Source organism: Microchirus variegatus (genome assembly GCF_963457635.1).
Source record: "Microchirus variegatus genome assembly, chromosome: 20".
NCBI classification, from domain to species: domain Eukaryota; kingdom Metazoa; phylum Chordata; class Actinopteri; order Pleuronectiformes; family Soleidae; genus Microchirus; species Microchirus variegatus.
In genome coordinates this window covers 19845379-19871463 of record NC_139821.1, presented here as the reverse complement: position 1 = coordinate 19871463, position 26085 = coordinate 19845379, and the positions used below count along the sequence as shown (strand labels likewise).

The window sequence follows — 26085 nt, the reverse complement described above, 5'->3', positions numbered from 1 at the left end:
CGGATTTTTCAAAATAAAATTAGCATAAAAATCTGACACAAATGAGAAAAATATATGTAATTTTCGGATTCAGCGGTGCAAAATAGTCCTAATTCAGTTGAAAAGACATAGACAACTTACAATTATTTCTTTTTTTGTCACCGATGTTATTAGAAAGCACAACATACCCTCCATTGTTATGCAGATGACACACAGCTATATTTATCAAAGAGGCGAGATGAAACAAATCAGATTTTTAAACTCCAGGATTGTCTCAGAGACACTAAGTCCTGGATGACCTGTAACTTTCTACTTTTAAACTCAGAAAAACTGAGGTCATAATTAGGGATGTAACGATACATTCAACTCACGACTCGATATAATTCACGATTTTTTGTGCACGATACGATTTTCTCAAAATAAATGTATAACAAATTTCCAGAATACTTCTTCCACCTGCGGAATATTATGAAAATGTTTTTCTTATAGAATGATAAAAACTACTTAATGCATTTGTTACTTCACCCCACGGAATGGGAGTGAAGTATTGTTTTCAGTGGCTCTGTGTGTCTGTCTGTTTGTGCTTCCACACTTGTACGTGACAATATGATCAACAGAGGCCGCCTGAGTCTTGTTGCGTGAACTGCAACTCCTTACTATTGGGACGTCCAAATAACTTTGTTAAAACACTCCAGTTAAAGCGGACCTAGACCGGAAGTTCCAATTATCGCTGTTTTTTTAGTGTGTATCTGCATCATTACCTCGTTTACGAAGCCCTGAAGAAGCAACTAGGAGGTTTTTGACCATAAAAACAAGTTAATGTATGTAAGTAGACCTCCATAACTAACATTTATGTGCAACAGGACCACTCTATGTGAGCTTTAATACAAAATGCTGCAGCACAAGTTCTGACTAGACGGTACTAGAAAGAGAGACCATATCAATCTAGTGTTAGCCTCTCTACAATGACTCCCTGTATAATTTAGAATTAAATATAAAAATCCTCATGTAAAAAGTACTTAATGATCAGGTCCCATCACACCTGAAAGAACTAGTTTTACCTTATCATCCTAACACATCACTTCAGTCCCAAAATGCAAGTACCAGTGGAAACAGCTCCCAGTGTCAGTTCAGGAGGTGGACACTCTCTCTGGATTCAAAGTTAGACACACTCACACTACTATGCTACAATTAAAATGTATATCAGTACTTTTTTTTAAAAACAATTTATGCTACGGCTTACATTATAATACGAGATATGATTCATATCTTTCCTGACTAAACTTGACAGAATGTTATATTTGATCCCGGTCTCTCTCTCCTGTCTATACCTCATCTCCCATTTATCCTTTCACCCCAACTGGTCGAAGCAGATGCTGCACATCTTTGAGTCTGGTTCTGTTAGAGATTTTGAGTTTATTTCCTCTCCACTGACACTTATTGTTTGTTCATTGTGTCGATAGTTGGGTTTGTCTTGTCTCTATAATATTGTAAAGGTTCCTGTCTTACTATGTACAGAGACTTAAGATAATGTATGTTGTGATTTGGTGGTATACAAATAAAATGTATTTGATTTGATAACATTGATATCATCATAAACATACTATGTAAGTGGATTGTTGAATATTAATATATACTGTATATATTAGAACTATATATATATATATATATATATATATATATATACACATTATAGCGTATCTACAGTGCTGGCATGTGTTTTGAGCACTTATTATCAGCGACTTTGGGCTTGTTTTTCCTGTGAATTCGCCTACAAATATTGTCCGTCACAGGTTGCGTTTTCTTGGGCTTGTGTAGTTGCTTATTTAGGCTTGCCTTGCTCCCTTTATGAACCACTTCTCCTGTTTCTCTCACAGCACACAGGTGAGAGGCTGCTATAATGCTCGGCAATAAGTGGGTGAAATCTGGGAAAAAAATATGTAATGAGGAATGGGAGAAAGAGAGTGGCTTAACTTGTTAACCTAGCAAAACCGCCGTATGTGAATCAACATGATAGAGAGTAAAGTGAAAGTGTTGCCAAACACGGGTGAAAGTATTATTACATTTATGAAACGGTTGCTTCTTCAGTGAATTGATTGTAACAGTAGATAAATAATAGCAGAGATACCCCAGTAATACACAGTGTAACAGCAGGCAAAACAGGAAGTGACAATACGTTTCATTCAATATATTCAAAGTTCAATTCAATATATTCAGACTTCCATTCCATATTCAGACTTTCATTCTAAATATTCAAATTTCATTGTATATATATATATATATATATCATGAACCAGTGCCTCGGCCCATGATGGCTTTCTTTGTGTTTCTCTCTGGTTTCAACAGGATTATATAACATTTGGGTCCAAAAAGTGCCACCAAGAGGCCAAAACTGGAGGCCAGGATAGCAAATACCTCCACTGCATCTGCATATTTGCCTGGTGAGCTAATGTAAGCAGGGACAAAGGCCACCCACACTGCACAGAAGATCAACATGCTGAAAGTGATGAGTTTGGCCTCATTGAAACTGTCTGGAAGATTCCTTGCTAGAAAAGCTAACAAGAAACTGAGGACGGCCAATAAACCAATATAACCAAGTAAAACTGCAAAACCAACTGTGGACCCAACTGCACACTCATAAACTATCTTGTCACTGTGATACTGGGTGTTTTTATGAGGCACTGGTGAAGCAGTGACAAGCCAGACAGTGCAGATTGCTGCTTGAACAGAAGTCAGAACCAGAACTGTCCCTCTCTGCTGCACAGCACCAAACCACTTCAGACTGGACTCACCTCCTGGTTTGGAGGCCCTGAACACAGCCAGAACCACCATGGTTTTCACCAGGATACATGAGACACAAAGCACAAAGCTGATGCCAAATGCTGCATGTCTTAGTTGGCAAGTCCACGGTCTGGGTAGTCCAATGAAGAGCAACGAGCAGAGGAAACAGAACTTAAGTGACAGTAACAGCTGGAAACTGAGTTCTGAATTGTTGGCACGAACCATAGGTGTGCTGCGATGATGGATGAAGATGCCCAGAACAACAACACAGATAAATGTGCCCAACAGTGAGGTGGTTGTCAAGCAAATACCCAGAGGCTCATGGTAGGAGAGGAACTCTGTTTTCTTAGGAACACAGTGGTCACGCTGGGGGCTGGACCAGAAATCTTCTGGACAACTAGTGCACTCCATGGAGTCTGAGAAAATAGGGAGAGTGATGAGATACATGTTTATATAACATCTCTGAACTGTGATGTTTAAAACTTTACACTCACCAGTCATATTGCTGATCTTTCCCTCAGAACAAGGGACACAGTCAAAACAACACTCAGGTTCTCCCTTCTTTTTGGCCATGCGGGTACCTGGAGGACAGCTCTCACTGCACACTGACCGAGGAGGCTGTGTGGAGAAAAATCAATATGTGTTCCACTATTCTACTTATCCACAAGCAAAGTAACAGTAGTCTAGAAATCAGAAGTTACCTGTTTGGATTCAAAGTTCCAGAAGATTTTGTCTTCATCCAGTGTGAGTTCTTCACCTTTGAAGGCTGACCTCTTAACCTCACCCACTCTCTGAACTTTAGTTCTTCCATCAGGGAGCCACACCCAGTTCATGGTGTCATATATTGGTAAGGCATCACCATTCACATCAAATGACACTTGATCACCAAATTTTGTGGTGAAGTTGATTTTCTCCAAGTAATACACAAGCTTTGGATATTAAAATTAGACAGAAAACATTGAATTTAATTTCTTCCAAGCTGTTGTTTGCCTTAGGTGAGCAAAAGATTCAAAAACCTCCCAACATGACTCAACACCACAACTTGATGGTTTTTTTTTGTCATTACTACAGTGTTCTGAAATATTTTTTTTATTTTAAAGTGAAAATTATATCTTATATTTTAACTCAATTACATGCATACGTTGGTACTGACTGAATGATTGTGGGGTTGACTGAATGTGTAAGTGTTTGTGTTAATGTAAATGTATTATCAATTAGTGAGAATGTGTGTTCAATGCTCAATGCTAAAACATTTCCATGAGACCCAGTACAAGATTATTCGAGGCTACATGTACAGCTCTTCGTTATGTTTGAAATGTATATATAAAAGAGGAGAAGCAGCTTCAGTATATATATGATCATCTTATGTTTTATATTAAATGTATTTAACGAAAACATTTTTGCAGTGAATCTTATATATTCATTTATATTCAGTACAGAATTCCATTTAAAGCCCAATAATCTTGTACTCTGTTGGCATTCTGACAATGACCACAGGCAAGCAGTGTTCTTAAGCTCTGTGTGAAGCACAAGTTACAGTAATGCAAACATGTCAGGATGAAGGACAACTTAATATCTTGTCATGGCATGAAAAGCTCATGTCCATTTTGCCACATAAACACATTTACTGAGGAGATGGGTTCATAAAAAGACTGGTCACTAGTAAGAAAGAGGAATGATGATGGATTTAGAGAATGGGGCTGAAAAATGGCTGTGTTTTTGAAAGACCTGATATGATACCAAAATGCTATCTGTATTGTTTTAGGTTGAATAGAACAGTGAATTAGAGTGGTAATTACTCAGTGATAGTGCAGGAATATAGATATTGCATCTTTGTAATTACCAACATTGCATTTTCTATTAAGTCACACATCACATTATCACTTATCAACTTTCTCTGTGACCTGTTATTAGAATCCACTTTCCAATCTAACTCTATTGGGAAAAATAGATGCTTTTATATATTGATTCATTTATGATGATTTATCATTATAATTAACTCTATACTCTATTAAACTCTAAAACAAATACAAAGTATATGTAAAATTAAGGGTTGAGCGTAAACTGATATCTCACCTGCCATGGCTCCAGTCTTTGGAAATGAGCACAGTTGTTGTTGCTGAAAGGTCCTCTCCCTGGCTCACACTGCAGCATGTCATCAAGAGCATACGCCAGAGCGTACACAGCCTTATACACATTATATTCTGGCCTGAGATCTGAAACATCAAAGAACTCATTCTCCACATTCTGTATAACTTCCTGTCCAGTGCATAATTCTCCTCCAGCTTCCACCCAACCTGCTGGAGGTGGTGCAAATCTACACTGAAATGTGTGTTCCCAAAACTGATTCACCTGGAAGATATTAATGATTTGATGTTTGTAATTTGTTAGTATTAGTCTTGCTAATATCAAATCTGATTAAAAGGTTTACTTCTCACCATGCTGTTTCCATCTGTGTTGTTGTGATGTAGGTCAGGACGTATTTGTAACAGGAAGTGCCTGAGTCCTGGTATTTCTCCTCGACGGATGGAGATGCCCAGTGTTCCACCCAGGTACGGCATGAGATGAGGAGTCTGGAGCACAGCAGCTGCTGACCAGGCTTCACTGGCAATCCACTGCAGACCAGTCACATTCTGCCTCACCACCTGTACATTGCATTATAACAAGTATACTGATTAAAACTTTCATATCAGCAAAGTATAATATGTTTACACAGTTGATGTCATAATACATGACATAATACACAAAACGTGTTTTTGTCACATTTCTCTTTCAGGACTGACCTCTTTCATGAGGTTAATCATGTGACTCTCATGTGCAAACCCAATCACTACTCGAGCTGTAGATTTCCTTATCACATCCACTATTCTCCTTAGTTCAGCAGGGTCGTCACCCCAGGGCAAAATCTCTGTGTAAGCCAGACAACCTCCACCAGCTGGACCCAGATCAGAGTGAAAAGATCGGGCAGCATGGACTCCATAATCATCATCACTGATGAGCAGACCTGCCCAAGTCCAACCAAAGTGTTTTAGGATCTGAATCATAGCATTCACCTATGTGGATACAGAGCAGAGGGATTAGTGCACAGGCTGGAATCATCTTTCACTAGAAATCCTGCTCAACAGGTTCATCAAAGACCCATTTTTAATCACTGCCTTTTTAATTAGCACTCTATATCTGACACCACACAACTCTGCAAATGAAACACATAACATCAGTGCTTTTTACCTGAAACGCATCACTCGGGATCGTTCTAAAGAAAGATGGGAACTTTTGTCTGTCACTCAGGCAGGAACATGTGGCAAAATAACTCACCTACAAAAATCAGAAAACAGTCATCATCTGCTGACTCTTTAAACCTTCTAATTTTGAGTACTTCATGATATACAAGTTATACTTGCATCACCACTGAATGGAAATTATATTCAACAATGATTGACTTGAGATTCAGGTAAACTTACCAGAGGCACTCTGTACAAACCTATGACTGTGGATATGGCAATAGAACGTGTGGACGAAGAATCACCCACAATCCCTACGACTGGAGGAGTTCCTACACAGTTTTCCTCTAATGTAACTTGTTCTTCCTGACCACTGACTAAGTTCAGTGCTGCACGAAATCCAATTCCTAGTTGGATGCAGTTATCATACAGACTGTATCCCAGAGTCACATTAGGCAACAGGTAGGAGTTTCTGTTGATCTCATCAATAGCAAAGGCCATGGACTGAGCCTGTCTGAATCCTATAACATCAAAACTAACAGAAACACACGTGTTGAATATTTCAAATAAATTATACAGTAACTGTGCAAAGCTAGACATTTCACAACTACAGACTCACCCATAGCAGTGAGGCTGCTTTGGCTCAGAAGTAAAAGACAGGTCAGGATCAGCAGAAAAGAAGTGGATTTCAAAAAGTCCTCCGAGATTCACATCTCCAGTTTTGTGCATCCCATTTAGATGAAACTGTCTCTGCAGCTGACAAGAGGAGGAATAAAGTGAGAACGACACAGCAGAGGAAAAGCAGCAGTATAACATTAGCAAGAGAAGGCTGGTGTCTAAAAATACTCTCATGACTTTGCTCTGGGTCATCCCTTCAAGTTCTTCAGTACCATCTCTACATCACCCATTTTATTGTATTGTACTATCAGGGCAGAATAAGAAGCTGTGGGGGCAGGTCTAAACTGTGTGTGTGCGTGAGTGTGCGTGCGCATGTGTGTGTATACCTTTGGTAATGCAGTATATCACACATCTATGGGTCATGTTTAGCCTCATTCACTTGTCTGTCTCATGATCTAAAAACCTGACGGAGATCACAGACAGCACTGCAACAAAGAGAAGTTCAATGGTCAACCTGTTGACATGAAACTGAGTCAAGTTAAACCTGGTTTTGTGAATCACTCCCTCTGTGTGGTTTTGTGATGTTTTGCAATGTCAGTTGTGAGGTGGGGCCTGGTGAGAACAACGGAATTAGGTTCGTACACAGTAGCGGGCATCTCCACATTTAAATATTAAATATAAATATTTAATATATATATTAAATAAAATATAATATTCATATTGTTTCTATTTATTTAAATAGAAATTAATAAGTAAGAATAAAAACCACCACAAGGTAGTACTATAAACATGTCCCGTAAAATTAAATTGCACTTCACCATGACTGAATGATATGACATGATGGTAAATATTGTAACATAATATGTTCCTGGTTAGGTGGAGTCTTATACTGCGTATAATGGTGGTGAAGACATCATCCATCAATGTGTTTGGTCTGTAGGCAAATAGATGGGGGTCCAGTGTGTTTGGGAGAGCAGCCTAAATGTGTTTCAGTAGCAGACTCTCCAGGCACTTCATCGCTACTGGTGTCAGGGTCTGTAGTTGTTTTGGCCCATTATTGCAGTCTGTTTTGGTAGTGTCACTATTTCAGATGTTTTCAGGTCTGCCTGTGCGTCGTACATCAGCAGTCTGTAGAGTGCCTGTTTGGTTGTAAATGATGCTGTGGCTGTGGTTGTGGTTGCTAATGTGGTGATCTCTCTGTGGCATCAGAAGAACTAGTTGAGCTCTTTAGCCAGTGTTATTGGTGGGTCGATTAAAGTTTTTGTTTCGGTTCATGATGTGTCATATCCCTTGAGAAGCCTGTCGAGGGTCTGAGTTGTTGAAATTACCCTCTATCCTCCTATTGTAGGCTGCCTTGGCCTCTTTTGGCTCTTTTACACTACACAGTCCCAGCAAAGCTTGGCATGGCTCGACTCCATACGGTTTGGTATGGTTTTCTATTACTATATTACCTTCGCAACATGGGCAGAGTCATCAGAGCTAGCATGGCTGCATAAAACCGTAATCACTTTGATTTACATGCGTTTTAAGTTGTTCGGAAGCTCCCTCCTGCCATACTCTAACCACTCTGTTAACTGTTTTCACTGAGTTAATGAGTGGTCTATATGCTGGGTATATAACCAGACAGATGTGTTCGGACTGGCCCAGGTGGGTGCTTTTAAGCCATGTCTGATATTGCTGTAAACATGGTCAATATTTTGTCCTCTTTTGGGACACTGAACATGCTCTTGGAACTTGGGGAGTACTATTTTCAGGTTTCAAATTTCACGAACACAGACACTAAGCTTGAAGAGAGCACATGGTCCAGTGTGTGTCCTTTTTCACTCGTCGGGCTAGTCACCGACTATGTCAGATTAAAAGCATCAAGAAGTGCCTAATTGTGTAAACTCCTCTACAAAGTCCTTATTTAATTTTGGTGGATGGTATGTGCAAGTGCAATATGTTCTGACCACTTTCAGAACTTTATCAGCAGTTTGTGCTATAGTAGACCTCTATTGAGTTTGACAGCTCTGGCCAGCCATCTCCATCAGTGAGCCATGGCCGTCCATGATCCTGTCAGCAGTCTGAAAGAAGGGTTATATTTTACCTCCATTAGCCAACGTTTTCTATCAAAGAAGAGAGTTATGACAAAACCTGCAGTTTTGGAGATGCTCTGACCCATTGTCTCGCTCTTGCAAATCTTCATGTAGTGTGTTCTATTTTTCCATGAAATAGAAGCCAGTGCCCAGTCTTGTATGTCAAATTGTTTATCTGCTATAATTTAAGGAATCAATGCTTTATTGTGTCCTCCAAAAGAAATTCCCTGCTGTCCTTGAAACAACACACAGCCTGAGTTGAAATGTCAGCACACTGTATGAGCCCAGCAGGCCCAGTTACAACTTGCATGAAGACACATGCGATTTGAAATAGTAGTAATATGGTTAAGACAGTGACTGAAATTACTAAAATGTTTTTTTTTCAGCCAATAACACAGTGCTTTATGATAATATGGGGACTTATTGTGTAGTTTTGTTGATTGTGTGTAATAATCAGTCTTTGTTCTCTAGCCCATACATTGATCTCAACGAAATGGCATGACTAGATTGAGAGGAAAGTTATAAGTTATAACTTACCCTTTTTCTGAGCAGAAATGTACAATTATAATTAGAATCACATTAACTTTCAACAGTGGAACAATTAGTGGTTATAGAAACATTAACAAAAAAAAGTGTATTAACATCTTTATTGCCTCTACTATGACCTGCTAATTACAACTCAATTCTAAAATATAGAGCACATCAGACATCATAGTTAATAGTGTTACTTTGTGGTGCCTCTACCCATGATGGCCTTCTTTGTGTTTCTCTCTGGTCTCAACAGGATTATGTAACATTTTGGTCCAAACAGCGCCACCAAGAGGCCGAAACTGGAGGCCAGAATGGCAAACACCTCCACTGCATCTGCATATTTGCCTGGTGAACTGATGTAAGAAGGGACAAAAGCCACCCACACTGCACAGAAGATCAGCATGCTGAAAGTGATGAGTTTGGCCTCATTGAAACTATCTGGAAGATTCCTTGCTAGAAAAGCTAACAAACAACTGAGGACAGCCAATAAACCAATATAACCAAGTAAAACTGCAAAACCAAACGTGGATCCTACTATACACTCATAAACTATCTTGTCACTGTGATACTGGGTGTTTTTATGAGGCATTGGTGAAGCAGAGACAAGCCAGACAGTGCAGATTGCTGCTTGAACAGAAGTCAGAAAAAGAACTGTCCCTCTCTGCTGCACAGCACCAAACCACTTCAGACTGGACTCACCTCCTGGTTTGGAGGCCCTGAACACAGCCAGAACCACCATGGTTTTCACCAGAATACATGAGACACAAAGCACAAAGCTGATGCCAAATGCTGCATGTCTTAGTTGGCAAGTCCATAATCTGGGTCGTCCAATGAAGAGCAATGAACACAAGAAACACAATTTGAGCGACACCAAGAGAAGAAAACTGAGTTCTGAATTGTTGGCACGAACTATAGGTGTTTTGTGATGATGAATGAATATGCCCAGAACAACAACACAGATACATGTGCCCAACAGTGAGGTGGTTGTCAAGCAGATACCCAGAGGCTCATGGTAGGAGAGGAACTCTGTTTTCTTTGGAACACAGTGGTCACGCTGGGGGCTGGACCAGAAATCTTCTGGACAACTGGTGCACTCCATGGAGTCTGAGAACATAGGGAAAGTGATAAGAGACATGTTACAACATCTCTGAGCTGTGGTGTTTAAAAATGTATACTCACCAGTTCTATTACTGATCTTTCCCTCAGGACAAGGGACACAGTCAAAACAACACTCTGGTTCCCCCTTCTTTCTGGCCATGCGGGTACCTGGAGGACAGCTATCACTGCACACTGACCGAGGAGGCTGTGTGGAGAAAAAAATCAGTACCTGTTATTACATCCTATGAGAGCCGATTTTTAATTTTCTATGTCTGCAGAGAGTCGCTATTCATGCTGCTCACACATACAGTACATGACTACAGGTCCATTCATAGTAAAATGAAGGTCTGTGTAGGTCTTATGTTCAATGTTTGTTCACTTGATTTCACATTCCATTTAAATAGCAGCAATTCCTTGCCAGAAGTGTAATCCCATGTGTATGTCCTTGTACTGACAAATCTCCTCACATAACCTCAAACGAGCAGTTTATAATTTTCGTAAAATTTTTCTATTCTTTAACCAAAACAAGAAAGTTCCATCTAACAGACTGGACATTGATGTGTTACTTGAAGCACATTTGCTGTGTACTGTCTACAGTCATAAAGTATAGGTATGCATGTAAGGTTTTCCAGGACCCCCACAATATGGGTGGAAGACAGAATTCACATCCAATGGTTTATAGCGAACCTCTGCAGATTCATGGAGTAAAAGTAAGAATTTGGCCCAATTAGTGGGGCAAACAGATAGTAGTCTAATCAATATACAAAGTAACCTGTTTGGATTCAAAGTTCCAGAAAATGTTGTCCTCATCCAGTGTGACTTCTTCACCTTTGAAGGCTGACCTCTTAACCTCACCCACTCTCTGAACATTAGTTCTTCCATTAGGGAGCATCACCCAGTTCATGATGTCATATAATGGTAAGGTATCACCATTCTCATCAAATGACACTTGATCACCAAATGTTGTGGTGAAGTTGACCTTTTCCAAGTAATGTACAAGCTGTTGATAATAGAATTAGCACAAACTGCAATTACTGCATAATTTGTTTCACTCAGCATACCAACAGATTCATACTTTTCTCACATAACGTTCATATTAACTTTTCTTTGAGTCAAAGTGAGTTTAGTGCCAAATATTACAGGATTCCCCAAAGACAACTTGGAAACAATGCCTCTGGCCACACCTGTCACCACTGCTGAGGCTAAGGATAATGACCATCATTTATTACACTAAGACCTTATTGTCAAAATTAAATAATGTATTTACAATCTGACTGAAAAAACAACCTGTCAATTGTAAGCTAAGTGTAAAAAGAAGAGAAGTCATAGAGGGACTTTTGAGGATCTTTTGCACCAAATGAGGACAGAAGAGTTGCCTGTGTTAAAGCTTCTATAGAGTGGTCCTATTGCACATAATATGTGAGAACCAGTTCTTGATCTCATGTATTGTTAGAGGAGAAATAAAAGCCTCACCATCATTCATACATCCTGATACCTGTCTCTTGCATTTGGATCCAAGCATTGCTACAAATCCCTAACACCGAAATCTCAACCCCACCCAACAGAAAATACATCCACACCAGGGATTTCAGAGAAGTTGGAGAGGGTTCAAATTTTGTGGATGTGTCAACCAAATCAGAAGTTACCATGATTACTATTAGTTGGCAGCAGCTTCAAGTTAGCAGAAGGAGGTAATGTGTTGTCATGCTACAATGGCTACAACCACAACGTTTTTTTCCCCTCTGGCACGTGGGGACATTTTAAATCCTCAATTCCTCCTATGGTTTCAAAGGTAGAGATTATGGCGTTGTTTCGATTGATATTCGATTTACAATTGAAATTGTGACACCCCTATTTATCAGGCTGTAAAACCTTATTCAGATATGGATTGTCTGTATGGTTTGGTAAAACTAAGCTAACATGCATAGTGCAAATGACAATGATAACATGCATGGTGCATGGCCTCCAGTCACCTGCCCAGACACAGGCTCCCTTTGGAGCCCAAAGAGGCAATGTGTGCCCCCCTTCCCATGAGCTCACAAGGGGAGGGACCTTGGTGGTCTTACCCTCCAGAAGCTGGCTCTAGGGACGTGGAAGATCACATAGCATGTACTTTGGGGTTCAGGCTATATAACCCTAACCCTATTATTGATTGACACAGCATGTGTTGTTTTGTTCTTACACTGTTTGTTATATTGCATAAAAAAAACTAAATAAAACTATGAGTGCACAGCATGAGTCCAAGACAAAAGACAAACGCGTAGATATTGATTGATTATAATTTCCAACATTCCATTTTCTTTTAAGATACGTCACATTAACTTTGTATACTAACATTACACTATCTCTTAGCTGTTTAGGTAAAGTAAGATGTTTTTATGTATTAATGTATCAACCATATAAACCTCATTCAACTCTAAAAGAAATACAGAACGTTAAGTGAAATCAAATCAAGTGTAAACTGATATCTCACCTGCCATGGCTCCAGTCTTTGTAAATGAGCACAGGTGTTGTTGCTGAAAGGTCCTCTCCCTGGCTCACACTGCAGCATGTCATCAAGAGCATATGCCAGAGCGTACACAGCCTTATACACATTATATTCTGGCCTGAGATTTGAAACGTCCAAGAACTCAGTCTCCACATTCTCTATAACTTCCTGTCCAGTGCATAATTCTCCTCCAGCTTCCACCCAACCTGCTGGAGGTGGTGCAAATCTACACTGAAATGTGTGTTCCCAAAACTGATTCACCTGAAAGGTAGTTAATATTTGAATGAATGCCAATGTATGATTCTTACAAACTACAAATCAGAGGGAAACTCTCACCATGATGTTTCTGTCTGTGTTGTGATGTATGTCAGGATGTATTTGTAACAGGAAATCTCTGAGTCCAGGTATTTCTCCTCGACGGACTGAGATGCCCAGTGTTCCACCCAGGTACGGCATGAGGTGAGGAGTCTGGAGCACATCAGCTGTTGTCCAGGATTCACTGGCAATCCACTGCAGGCCTGTCACATTCTGTCTCACCACCTGTACGTTGCATTATAACAAGTATATAAGTTCATGTGCCATTTCAGTAAAATCTAGTTTCCACAGTAAATGTCATATACAAAACTTCGTTAAAACAATCAAAATACAATTTGTCATAGTAAGCAATATTACTGTAAGCTTGACCATATTACAAGTAATATTATAAATTAAATATATATATAAAAAAAAAATATATATATATATATATATACAGGCCAAAATGTTTAGGTCACATATGTTAAAGCACTCACCTCTTTCATGAGATTAATCATGCGACTCTTATTTGAAAACACAATCACCACTCGAGCTGTAGATTTCCTCATCACATCCACTATTCTCCTTAGTTCAGCAGGATCGTCACCCCAGGGCAAAATCTCTGTGTAAGCCAGACAACCTCCACCAGCTGGACCCAGATCAGAGTGAAAAGATCGGGCAGCGTGGACTCCATAATCATCATCACTGATGAGCAGACCTGCCCAAGTCCAACCAAAGTGTTTTAGAATCTGAATCATAGCATTAACCTATGTGGACACAGAGCAGAGGGATTAGTGCACAGACTGGAATCATCTTTACTAGAAATTCTGCTAAACAGGTTCATCAAACACCCGTTTTTAATCACTGCCTCACAACTCTGAAAATGAAACACATAACATAAGTGCTTTTTACCTGAAATGCATCACTCGGGATTGTTCTAAAGAAGGATGGGAACTTATGTCTGTCACTCAGGCAGGAACATGTGGCAAAATAACTCACCTAAATCACCAAAAATCAGATAAAAAATTATGAAAACAGTCATCATATGCTGATTTTTTAAACCTTCTAATGTTGAGTTGTTAATGTTTACAACATAATTTATACTTTCATCAACACTGAATGGAAATTATATTCAACAATGATTGACTTGAGATCCAGATAAACTTACCAGAGGCACTCTGTACAAACCTATGACTGTGGATATGGCAATAGAACGTGTAGAAGAAGAATCACCCACAATCCCTACGACTGGAGGAGTTCCTACACAGTTCTCCTCTATTGTAACTTCCTCTTCTTGACCACCGACTAAGGACAGTGCTGCACGAAATCCAATACCTACTTGAAGACAGTTATCATACAGACTGTATCCCAGAGTCACATTAGGCAGCAGGTTGGAGTTTCTGTTAATCTCATCAATAGCAAAGGCCATGGTCTGAGCCTGTCTGAATCCTATAACATCAAAACTGACAGAAACAAAAGTCTTCAATAATTGAAATGCATTAAACACTGGCTAATAGATGTTTAACAACTGCAGATACTGCAAATAATGACATCTGTACCCACAATTAAACTTGCTTCACATGAATAACAAGATAAAAGGGAAATAAATCCTATTCACATATCATATATTATGTTTTCAATTTGCAAAATTTCCAAAAGCGTCTTTGTTTTTCTGTTTCTCTCAGACTCACCCATAGCAGGTAGGTTGTTGTGGGTTTAAGGTAAAAGACAGGTCAGGAGCATCAGAAAAAAAGTGTATTTCAAAAAGTCCACCTAAAATCACATCACCATTCTGGTGCATCCCAGTGAGATGAAACTGTCCCTGTAACTGACAAGAGGTTGAATAAAGAGTGGAGGACACGGCAGAGGAAAACCAGGAGAACAGCAGTAGTAAGAGGAGACTGATGTCTAAAAATACCCTCATGACTTTGCTCTGGTTCGTCCCTTTTCTGAGTTCAGTTCTATCACTACATCACCCATTTTATCGACTTGTTATATTATTTATTCCTGCTCACCACCTATCAGGGCAGAATATGAGTTTGTATGGGCAGGGCCTGAAATTGTTCATCACTTCCTGTGTCACGTTTGTTGTTGACAAGACGGTAGTCAGTGGCTCCTCTTGATACAAGGTCATAAAGTGTCATTGTCACAAAGACACTTCCAGATTTACTCATCCACACCTTTTCTGCAGGCCAGGCACTTTTTTTAAAGCTGTAATTTTATTACACAAGTCACACTCAATTGTGTAATTGTGTTATTATTCTAATTTAAAATGTATTAGAATTACTTTTTCTATATTTTAAAACACAGTTTTAGTTAATTTTCAGTCATATCATAACCATATGAACACTATTTGAAGCCCTCTCTTCATACAGCTTTTCACCAGAGTCTGCTGTGTCCTTGGTTGCAGGTGGTAACAAAATAATGTTCCCAGGTCCCAGCTTATGTCATACTTAATTAATTCAGTAATTCTTTTTGTACAGTCATAAAGGAACACTTCAGGTCCGGGTCATACTTTTGCATCCAACAGTTGTTTCCAACAGTTTCTAAATTTTTCCATGCAGACCATTATGTGGACTGTACATGGTCCCTATTGCACAATACTTTCCCTGTCCAGTTGGTGGCATGGCAACATGTGGACAATTCAGCACTCACATAACACAAGGAAGTACAAATTAGTGTGATTTCCTGGTGAAAAATTGCTGCTTTAGAATGTAAGTTCCGTATCGAGGTTTCGAAGCGCGTGCCGAGTAGGGGAGGGGGCGTTTCCACGATGCGCGTATCGAGGCTTGCTTTATTTAGGGAGGAGCTGAAAATGATGACGTCCGAAGCCTCGCTGCCTGGCTGTACCACGTGATTGCTTCGGGAAGTGGTTCAGATTTTTGCCGCGAGTTGTGACATCGGTATAAACCCCTCAGGCTCCACTCAAAATGTGCGTGTTTGATGGAGAGGTTGGAGACAGCGTTTGCACAGCGTTTGGATAGAGTTTGGATAGAGTTGGGGATAGAGTTGGAGATAGACTTGGAGAGAGTTTGGAGATTTAGGAGAGTGAGGGGAGAGAGTCAGGAGAGAATGGAGCCTGCTAAGAAGAGGAGGATGTACCCTGTGTGGAAACTGGGTACTCATTTCTCCCAACAAGGTATGTACAGTAATATTTCTACAGAAGATTTTTTCCCATAATTAATATTGATTGTGCAACACAATTTAGCTTCAGCTGTCTTTACTTTTGTACAAGGTGAAGTGTTTGCTATGTGCCAGGGAGCTGGGATATAGCAACAACACCTCATCCATGCTTAGGCAGAGCTTTGCATGAGAATAAGGACGACACCGAATGTGGACCAAGACCAGGTGAGCCATCATAAATGCCAGTAATGTGACTAAATGATATACCAATATTGTACAAGTGTAATAAGATAATGTTTGTCATATTTATATGTGCGCTTTGTTTTTATCTTCTTTCCTCAGGAGAAAAATCTCAAATAGATGAAGACCTGGTTAGCATGGTGATTGAGGACACCCAGCCATTTAGTATTGTGGAGGACAAAGGATTTAAAAGATTTGTTAAATCTTTAAATCCTAGCTATGTTCTCCCCACTAAGAAGGTAATAAAAGCATTACAAATGGTGATTTTACTGAATAAAACCATTAACAATGTGAATAGGCAGGACTGAGGATCAAACCTGAGTCCATCAGTCACAGGACAGCCACAATACACACTGCTTCACAGCCACCTCAGACTTTTAAACTAAATGCTTGTTCTTTCCTTTAGGCCCTGAAAACCATGGTGGAGGCTAGGTACCAGGAGATTAAGGAGAAAGCTAAGGCCAGCATTGAGAAGGCAGCAGCTGTGAGTCTGACATCAGATATGTGGACCTCTATCAACACAGAGGCCTATCTCGCTGTAACCTGCCATTTTGTCAATGAATCCAGCAAATTAAATACTGTTGTTTTGAGAGTGCCACTGTTATGACCCCAAATCGTTGGGGAAGGGGAAATAACATAAAATAACCAGATGTTGTCGGTTTAGCTAAATCAAAGTTTTATTAATATGGTTGTAGGGCATTGTAAACCACAGTTACAGAGTATGTGAACTCACAGACTTATAGTGACATTTTGCTGTGTTAAAATGTCTAATATACTTCAAAAGTAACAAGAATTAAGTCTTTGACATTACCGCTGCTGCGTAAAGAACAATCTGACACCGGTGAACGGGCAGCACAGGCTTAAGAAGGTTCCTGATTGTGATCAGAACCAGGTGAGGAGAAGCCACCGCAGGTGTAGCTGATCACCACCATCCTCAGTGAAAGTAGGTCAGCCACGCCTCCTGCAGAGAGGGGGGAGAGAGAGCAGCACGGCGGAACACCACAATAATAATAATAATAACGGTGGAGGAGAGCATAATCAAGACATCTGGTGTGTTAAGCATTCCTTTTCTTTCTATGCTAACTTGCTTAGAAAGTAAAGGAATGGGACCAAAGAAGTGCTATCCTGGTGAGTCTAGCAAGCCTAGATCATCTAAGAAAGTACTAAGTACCGTCCATTTCCAAGTGCCTGTGGTTTCTCCACAGGCACTCCCAGTGTGTCTTGTGTGTCTGCATTTGCTAAACCTGAATCTTGTACGCACTGTCGCCGGCTCTGGAAGACGACCCTGTGACATACTAAAAAAACTACTTTTTTACTTTTTTGCTGTTGGAAGCTGTCAAGTTGGAATTTGACGGGTTCTAGCGAAATTCTACAAAACATTTTGGCCCATACTGGCACCCATATTTCATAAAATGGTAATGGAAATTAAGGAAAGTGGCACTCTCCCCCCACACATAAACACAGCACATATCTGCCTCCACCTCAAACCAGATAAAGACCCCTCACTCCCATCCAGCTACCGACCAATCTCACTCATAAATGCAGATCTTAAAATCATCTGCAAAGCCTTAGCGAGGAGACTGGAAAAAATCACCCCCTTCATAATTCACCCAGACCAGACAGGATTTATCAAGGGCAGACACTCAACAAATAATACGCGCAGGTTAATCAATATAGTAGACTATTGCACAATCAATAAACTTAAATCAGCAATTATGTCACTAGACGCAGAAAAAGCATTTGATAGAGTAAACTGGAAATTCCTTCTTGCGACAATGGATAAATTCGGATTCAAACAAAACTTTGTCTCCTGGATCAAAATTATTTATAGTTCACCCAGTGCCTCGGTCAGGACAAACGCTCAAACATCTCCAAGCTTCAAGCTCCAGAGAGGCACCAGACAAGGTTGTCCACTCTCCCCCTCACTGTTTGCCATATTTATCGAACCGCTTGCAGCTGCAATTCGAGAAAATGGAAATATCAAAGGTATTCAAACAGAAAATCTGCACCACAAGATAAGCCTATATGCGGATGATGTATTACTCTTCCTTCAAAACTCACAAAACACTCTCTCTGGTACTATCTCACTCATCAATAAATTCTCAGCAGTCTCAGATTACTCAATAAATTGGACAAAATCAACTATTCTACCGATCAACTCCGACTTCAAAACATCTTTACCGACTCCTTTGAAATCAGGCAACATTAAATACCTAGGAATTAGTTTATCCTCTAGGATCTCAGATCTAACTCAACTAAATTATACACCGCTACTTAAAACAATTGAAAATGACCTCCAACGATGGACCTCTCTACCCATATCACTTATGGGTAGAGTCGCCACTATAAAAATGATGATCTTACCAAAAATTAATTACCTCTTCTCTATGATCCCCACCAAACCTTCACCAACCTGGTTTAAATCATTAGATTCAGCTACCACAAAATTCCTGTGGAAAAATAAACCAGCACGTATAAGTCTAAAAACCCTTCAAAAAGTAAAAACCTGTGGAGGATTAGAACTTCCAAACTTTCATAATTACTTCCTGGCTAATAAACTACAGTATGTCCATAAATGGATAAAACCTGACCCACTGGACAATCAATGGTTAGACATAGAAAAAACATTCTGCAAAGATATCCGAATCTGTGATCTACCTTTCATCAGTACAACCATTAAACAGCACCAATGTTTTAAAAGCATAACTATAAGTAGCTCCCTCTCAGCCTGGTGGGAATTTATTAAAATCACTAAGTCCTCACATATACCCTGTAAACTTACCCCAATCTGGAACAATCCTGACATCCTGCGAAATAAAGTTATGTTAAACTTCTCAACATGGCATGAAAAAGGAATAAGGCACCTGGAACAAATACTCGAACATAATACATTCATCCCGTTCCAGAACCTGATGGAGCAATATAACCTCCACAGTAGTAAGTTTCTCGAGTACCTGCAAATTAAATCTGTAATTAGAACAAGGTTTAGAACTAGTAAATGGGAACTAGAACTACCTCCAATAATAAATCAATTTCTAAACCTCACATCTCCCAGAAGATTATCAAAAACGTATGCTCTACTGACAGAAAATGACACAATAATCTCCTTACCAACTAAAAAATGGGAAACAGACCTAGGCATCAGCCCAGACGAAACTTTTTGGAGACAAATATCAGCTAACATGTTCAAAATGATTAAAACCCCAGACTTACAACTCATACAATACAAAGTTCTACACAGAATACACTACACAGGACAAAGAATGTTCAGAATGGGGTATTCACAATCAAACACCTGCTTAAACTGTAATGAAGACAAAGCCGATAATTACATGCATGCTATATGGATGTGCACACCTGTACATACATTCTGGTATAAAATATGTGAGGACCTATCAGCATGCCTAGACCACACTAAACCACCTTCTCCTGCACTGTGTATACTGGGAGATTTAAGTCAAATAAATATAGAAACAGGAAAAGAACGCATGCTAATTACTAGCCTAAGCATCGCCAAGAAAACAATCCTCTTAAACTGGAAAAACAAACAAACAATAAGTATAAGCCAATATAGAAATCTTCTGCTTGACCACATCTCTATGGAGAGAATGTCTGCCTCACTTAAAAAACAGTTGGCCGACTTCAATTCTACCTGGGCACCTTTAATTAACTATATTACTTAGGGCAGTGGGGGGCTGGCGTCTCTGCTGGCCGGCCTCCTGGGGTGGGGGCCGGGGGTCCGGGGTACTGGGGCTGTTTGGTGGCCTTTGGCGTCTGGTGGTCCCGCTTTCCGGCTGTCTCTCGGTGGCTGTGGGCCTGGCCCGTGGGGACTGGGGGGGGGGTGGCTGGGCGGCTGCCGCCCTCGCGCGGGGGGCGCTGGGGGGGGGTTGGGGCCGGGGGGGCTGCGGGTGTGGGCTGGACTGTCCTGCGTCGTGGGTGGGGGGGGCCCTAGGCCTCCGTATGCTGGGGCTCGCTGGGCCCCTATGGGTGGGCTTGGCCCCTGCAGGTGGCGGGGGGGCCCGCTAGAGTCGCTCCCCAGTGAGGTGGGGGGGGCGCTCACTGCGGCGCCCCGGCGTTGCCCTGGGGTGGACCGACGCGTCTCTTTTCCCCTGGGCGGGTAAGGTGGTAGAGGCGGGTGGGCTTCCTGGCATGGGGGGTCCCGGGGACTGGGGGGGGGGGCCTGGCCCGGCCTGTCTCCGAGCGGTGGGTGGGGCGGGGGCCTGGACTGTCATGGCGGATGCCGTGCTGACCTGGCTACGGGTCCTGCTGGCGTCCGGGGTGCGGCGCTCACTGTTGGCTTCCCCCCCCGGGGGAGCGGGGGCAGACCTGGCCCTGCCGCACCGGTGGTGCCTGTGGAGAGCTGCGGCGTCGCCCCGGTCTGAGCGGACTGGCCTCTGCTGGGCTGGGGGGCTAGGATGGGGGATACACGGTCTGCTAGTCAGGAAGCTAGCAGCCGGCCCGGGTGGCCAACCTTGCCTGCCCTCCGTGCTCCCCCACCAGATCTGGTATATCACTCTCACACACACAACTAGGGTAGTGGGGGAGATACAGGAAGACCATTGGGGGGGTTGGGGGGCGGGCCCACCAAGTAGTGGGCCTATCCCCCATCTTCCCCTCCAGGGTTCTCCGCTCTCCCCCAATATTTTATGGCATATTAGACACTAGGGCCTGGGGGTGGGGTGGGGCATATCGACTACCCCGCTGTCAGCAAGCAGCGGGGTGTTGTCACCTCATCCTCCCCCCCACATTTTTAATGCATACTAGATACCAACATCCCCATACACACATCCCACAGCACACATACATACACACCACACAACATCCTGGTGGGGGGGACCTCCCGGGTACCTGTGTCCCGCCCGCCTCCCGGCTGGGCTGGGATCGGTGGTTTGGGCTGTGGAGCTCCGGGGCGCTGGCGGCTGCGGCGGGTAGTTGGGTCGGCTGTCGGTCTGTTGGGGGGAGCCCCGGGGGACCTGGCCGTGGCTCTCCATGACTCCTGGGAAGGGTGATGGTGGGCGGCTGGCTGGTCGCTCGGCGGGGGCTGACTTTGAGCGCCCTGCCCTGGGTGGACGGTGGGTCCCTGTGTCGGGTGGGCGTGGGTTCCGCTGTGACAGGTCTTACGGCCTCTGACCCATACCTGCGTGAGGGGGCTTGCCCGGGGCGGATCCGGGACCCTGCTGCCTCCTGTTCCTTGGGGGCCCCCGGCTGGGATCCCTACATGAGCCTCTGCCGGCTCCCCTCTGGGGGGGAAGTCGTGTGGTTGGCTCCGGGGTAGGCGTCGGGGATAGCTGTGGCAGGCTCCGGCCTGCCTCCTGGGGGGGCGTTCTGGGGGAGGCTCTACTGTCCATGGGCTGGGCTGCCCTGGGGGCCTGGTTGGGTCCCGGGTGTGGGGACTTGGGGCCTCAGGACCTGCCTCGGCGTGTGGTGGGCTGGTCTGTGCTTGTGGTGCCGTCGTCTCCTTCCCCCCTCGGGGCGTGCTCTGCGCGTGGGGGGCGCCCTGCCCTGGTCTTGTGCGGGGTGGACTCGCGGCTGGCCCTGGGTCGGGCGGCGGCGGGTATCTCCGGGCCCGGGGGGCTGGTGGACGCCCCGTGTGCCTGGGTTACCGCCGGTCTCCTTCCGGGGGGCTGGGGGGCGGCGACACGGTTTCACCACCGATTCCCGACCACACCAAGTGACAACCTCCGCACATACATATATATGGATGCGCGAATACACAGACATACAGATGCACACAAAGACAAAACTCTGGTTCATGATAGAACCAATATAAACTGATACAACCGTTATAAACAAGATCACCTTATCTATATGTGGTTGTTAACAAATTCTAATGGTACTGTAATACAAATGCATATCAGTGTTATTAATGTTGTAATGTTGTCATTACTGCCTTAGTGTGTTATGCTACTAATTTCTATCTAGTGTCTCTCTTTCCCTCCCTCTCTCCCTCCCTCCCTCCCCCTCTCTTATCTCTCCCTCTTTCTCCCCATCTCTCACACCTCCCTTGTCTGTCTACCCACCCTCACCCCCACCACCCCTGTCTGGCCCGGTCCTCCCACACAACCTAATAAATAAAAAATAAAAATAAATACATAAATAGCAGGACGGGCATTACAGCGCTGTAATCACTCGCCCTGCAAACACCAAAATCTGTTCAACACCAACAGACATGCAGTCAACCATAGTGCATGCCCAAGGTACTGGACAGGACATTTTAAAAAAAAAAAAAAAAAAAAAAGGAATTTGACGGGTTCAACAACAAGGGCAGAGGACAATCGTGGGGGGACCAAATGGACAAAGAACTCCCCTCGGACTATATGAGTGTGGCAGTGGGGTGTGGTTTGAGTGGCGGCTGCTGGAGGAGAGGGAGGAGTGACTTAGCTGGTGATCAGATAGCTGGACAGAATCAGGTAATCTCTATTCACTGGGTCAGTTATCACGGAAGAATTTGCTCCAGGCCCAGGAATGTCAACAGCGTCTGTACAACAGAGGGTCAAAACTTAAACCTTTTTCACAGGGAGATAAATCACCACGGTGATCTGGAGAGATGAGTTGGGACCAGAGGTGACTAAGTCAAACCAGTCAGCGCAGGTCCCCGTTGGCGACCATCTCTTGCCGGTCCAGAGAGCAGACATGGCCTCATTGCAACGACGGTTTGCAGATGTGTTCTCCCCCCTGTCAGACCGCACAAGCCTCATACACCACAACATAGAAACACCCCGGGCGTGACAGTGCGTTCACGGCCCTATGGGCTTCCAGAACACAGGAGGAAAATAGTTTGGGAAGAACTTCAGGCCATGTTGGAGATGGGGGTAATAGAAGACTCCAACAATGACTGGTGTTGCCCCATTTGTGCTGGTTCTCAAGTCCGATGGGTCAATAGGGTTCTGTGTGGACTATCGTAGGGTCAACGAGGTGTCCAAGTTCGATGTCTATCCAGTGCCCCGAGTCAACGAACTCCTGGATCAGCTGGGCACAGCTCGCATTTTCACGACACTGGATTTGACCAAGGGCTACTGGAAGATTCCCTTGTCGCTAGAGTCCAGGGAATAGACGGTCCACTCCGTATGGTTTGTACCAATTTGTCACACTTCCGTTCGGCTTGTTCAGGGCCCCAGTCATATTTCAGCACCTCATGGATCCGGGTGCTGCGGCCTAACTATGCATATGCTGCGGCCTACTTGGTGTTAATAGTGAGACCTGGGAGCACCAAATGAAGCAGGTGGGAGCAGTACTGGAGTCCTTGAGGAAGGCGGGGCTCCAATTCGGGGAAGTGTGTGGTTGGACAGAGGGAGGTATGGTATTTGTGGTACCACTTGGGGGGGTGGCAGGTGCGGCCATGGATACAAAAGATCCCAGCGGTTGTAGCCTGCCCAACATCCAAGACAAAAAAAGAGGTCAGGAGGATTCTGGTGCTGGACGGTTACTAAAGGGTGCCTCAGATCCAGTCCAGTTGAGTGGGTAAAGCGAGCCCTCTGTGGAGAGCCACTTTTATACACTCCTAACTTTTCTCTCCCTTTCATCCTGCATACAGACAACTCCAACAGCGGGCTGGGTGCCATTTTGTCCCAGGAGGTGGAGGAGGTCGACCGCCCCGTACTTACATTAGCCAACAGCTGGCTCAGCGGGAGGTGAACTACAGTACAGTGGAAAAAGAGTGCCTCGCCATACGGTGGGAGGTTGGTGCCCTCCGCTACTGTCTCCTCTCCCGTGGTGCTCATTCACTCTTTGGTCGGACCATGTCCCGCTCCAATAGCTCCACCACATGAAAGATGCCAACGCGCGGATCACCCACTGTTATCTAGCATTACAGCATTTCAAATTCAAGGTGATCCATAGGCTGGGTAAGTGCTTGGGTGATGGCCACTAAAGTGTTATCACATTTGTGGTAGTTTGTGTAATTTTATAATTAATGTTTTGAATATTTGTTCAGGGATAATCAGCCTGTTTCCACCATCCTTACATTACAATATTATATATAGATGTCAGGAGTGGAGTCGCAAGCAGGGGGCCTTTCTCTTTCTGCTGAGTGAGATTGAAGAACGGACGCAGTTTGCTTTGTCTAACTTGTTTTTCCTGATTTCAGGTTGGTGGAATAGTAAATTAAGGGTCAAGAGAGAGATTTGGAGCGAAGTCAGGACAGCAGAGACAGACAGTCTGACCCTCAGCCGTCAGGCTGGTCATCCAGGATTTCTGATTTGGGAAAACCCAGATGACAGTCAGCTGTTTGTTAATGGTGTTCAGCAGGAGTGAAAGTTTTGTGTTTACACTGCCGTGGGGTGGAATATACACAGCCATGACGATCACAACAATTATCTCTCTCGGCAGAAAAAAGGGCCGGAATCTTACAGGCATGTACTCGAGGTCTGGGGAACAGTATTTGTCTATGATTGTCCCATTGTAACACCAGTTGTCATGAGTCCTCAGTGCTGTCCCAGTGGAGCAGAGTGCAACCTGCTAGCTGCAATTTAGCATCAAGTATGTGGGTATCTGGTGTTGGTCCCTGTCCGAAAGTGTCTCGCGGCATGTTCAGTTTTCCTTTTTAACTGAATGTTTACATTATTTACTCTCAGTTTGTTTGCATATGAGTGTGTGAAGTGTTTGATATTAATGCACTTAAATTAGACAACTAATTAGAGATAATGTGACGGTGAATTGTGTGCATAAATAAACAAGCTCTGGCATGAGGAAGACACAAACTTTGGTCCCCTCTCTATCACGCCACAGAAAGGTTTATTTTTTGGCTATATAGTGCTTCCGAGCATGTGTAACCCTTGCTGATTACAGATTACACGTAGGCACATACACCTTTGATCCCTCAGTGGGACCTCACCTTTTTTTAGACAGTTTAGACCAGGGGTGAGCAAACTATGGCCCGCGGGCCATGGACGGCCCTTTGGGCTTTTTAATCCGGCCCGCCAAACCTGTCTAAATTATATTAAATAATATTATTAAACCTTATTTATATGGAATCTTCCCTGCAATGACTGTGTTTCCCCAGTAGATGGCACACCCCATGTAGAGTGGCCTTTGTTGGTGTATTTACTCTCTTGGTCTCTTTTGATTGGTTACTTGCTTTTCCCTTTGAACACTTCCATAAAAATGAGTGGTCCAAAGAAATGAAAAGTGGACAGTGATCCGAGTGTTTAATAAAGAGTGGACAACAAAATATTTTTTCACTAAAGTCCGATCAACGGCTGTTTGTCTGATATGCCAAGAAACGGTCGCAGTATTCAAAGAGTACAATATCAGACGTCACTTTGCTTCGAAGCATCCTAACTACGCTAGCAAGCAGTCAGCCCAAGAACGGGCGGCTACTGCAAAGAGATTGACAGCTAATTTACAGACTCAGCAAAGCTTTTTTCAAAGACAAACTGCGATTCAAAAGTCAAGTACCGAAGTTTTTTGCTGGCATTCAAACTAGCAAAGGCTAGCAAGCCTTTCTCCAAAGGCGAATTTTTGAAAGAATGCATGATAGAGACAGCAGGACTCTTGTGTCCGGAGAGCAAAGACAAGTTTGAAAAAGTCAGTTTATCAAGGAGGACAATGACTCGCCGCGTGGAACTGATTGATGAAGACATCGCCAGTGAGTTAAACAAAAAGGCAGAGACCTTTCATTTTTAATTCACTGGCACTG

At 43.0% G+C, this 26085-nt stretch overlaps 2 protein-coding genes across 2 annotated transcripts; both read right to left on the bottom strand.

Annotated features, from left to right (window-relative positions):
- Positions 1–2265: 2265 nt before the first annotated feature.
- Positions 2266–6833, bottom strand: LOC310941718 (extracellular calcium-sensing receptor-like; the record flags this gene model as incomplete). The annotated part of the gene is made up of 9 exons (XM_083906930.1): positions 2266–3176; positions 3255–3378; positions 3462–3689; positions 4837–5112; positions 5199–5405; positions 5544–5813; positions 5989–6075; positions 6222–6516; positions 6601–6833. The coding sequence occupies 9 exons, from the start codon at positions 6831–6833 to the stop codon at positions 2266–2268; spliced, it is 2631 nt and encodes an 876-aa protein (XP_083763056.1).
- A 2565-nt stretch (positions 6834–9398) lies between these two features.
- LOC310941843 (extracellular calcium-sensing receptor-like) lies at positions 9399–14514 on the bottom strand (the record flags this gene model as incomplete). The annotated part of the gene is made up of 6 exons (XM_083907091.1): positions 9399–10309; positions 10385–10508; positions 11076–11303; positions 12777–12959; positions 13128–13331; positions 14254–14514. 6 exons carry the CDS (start codon positions 14512–14514, stop codon positions 9399–9401), a joined length of 1911 nt encoding a protein of 636 aa, XP_083763217.1.
- Between the last annotated feature and the right edge of the window lie 11571 nt (positions 14515–26085).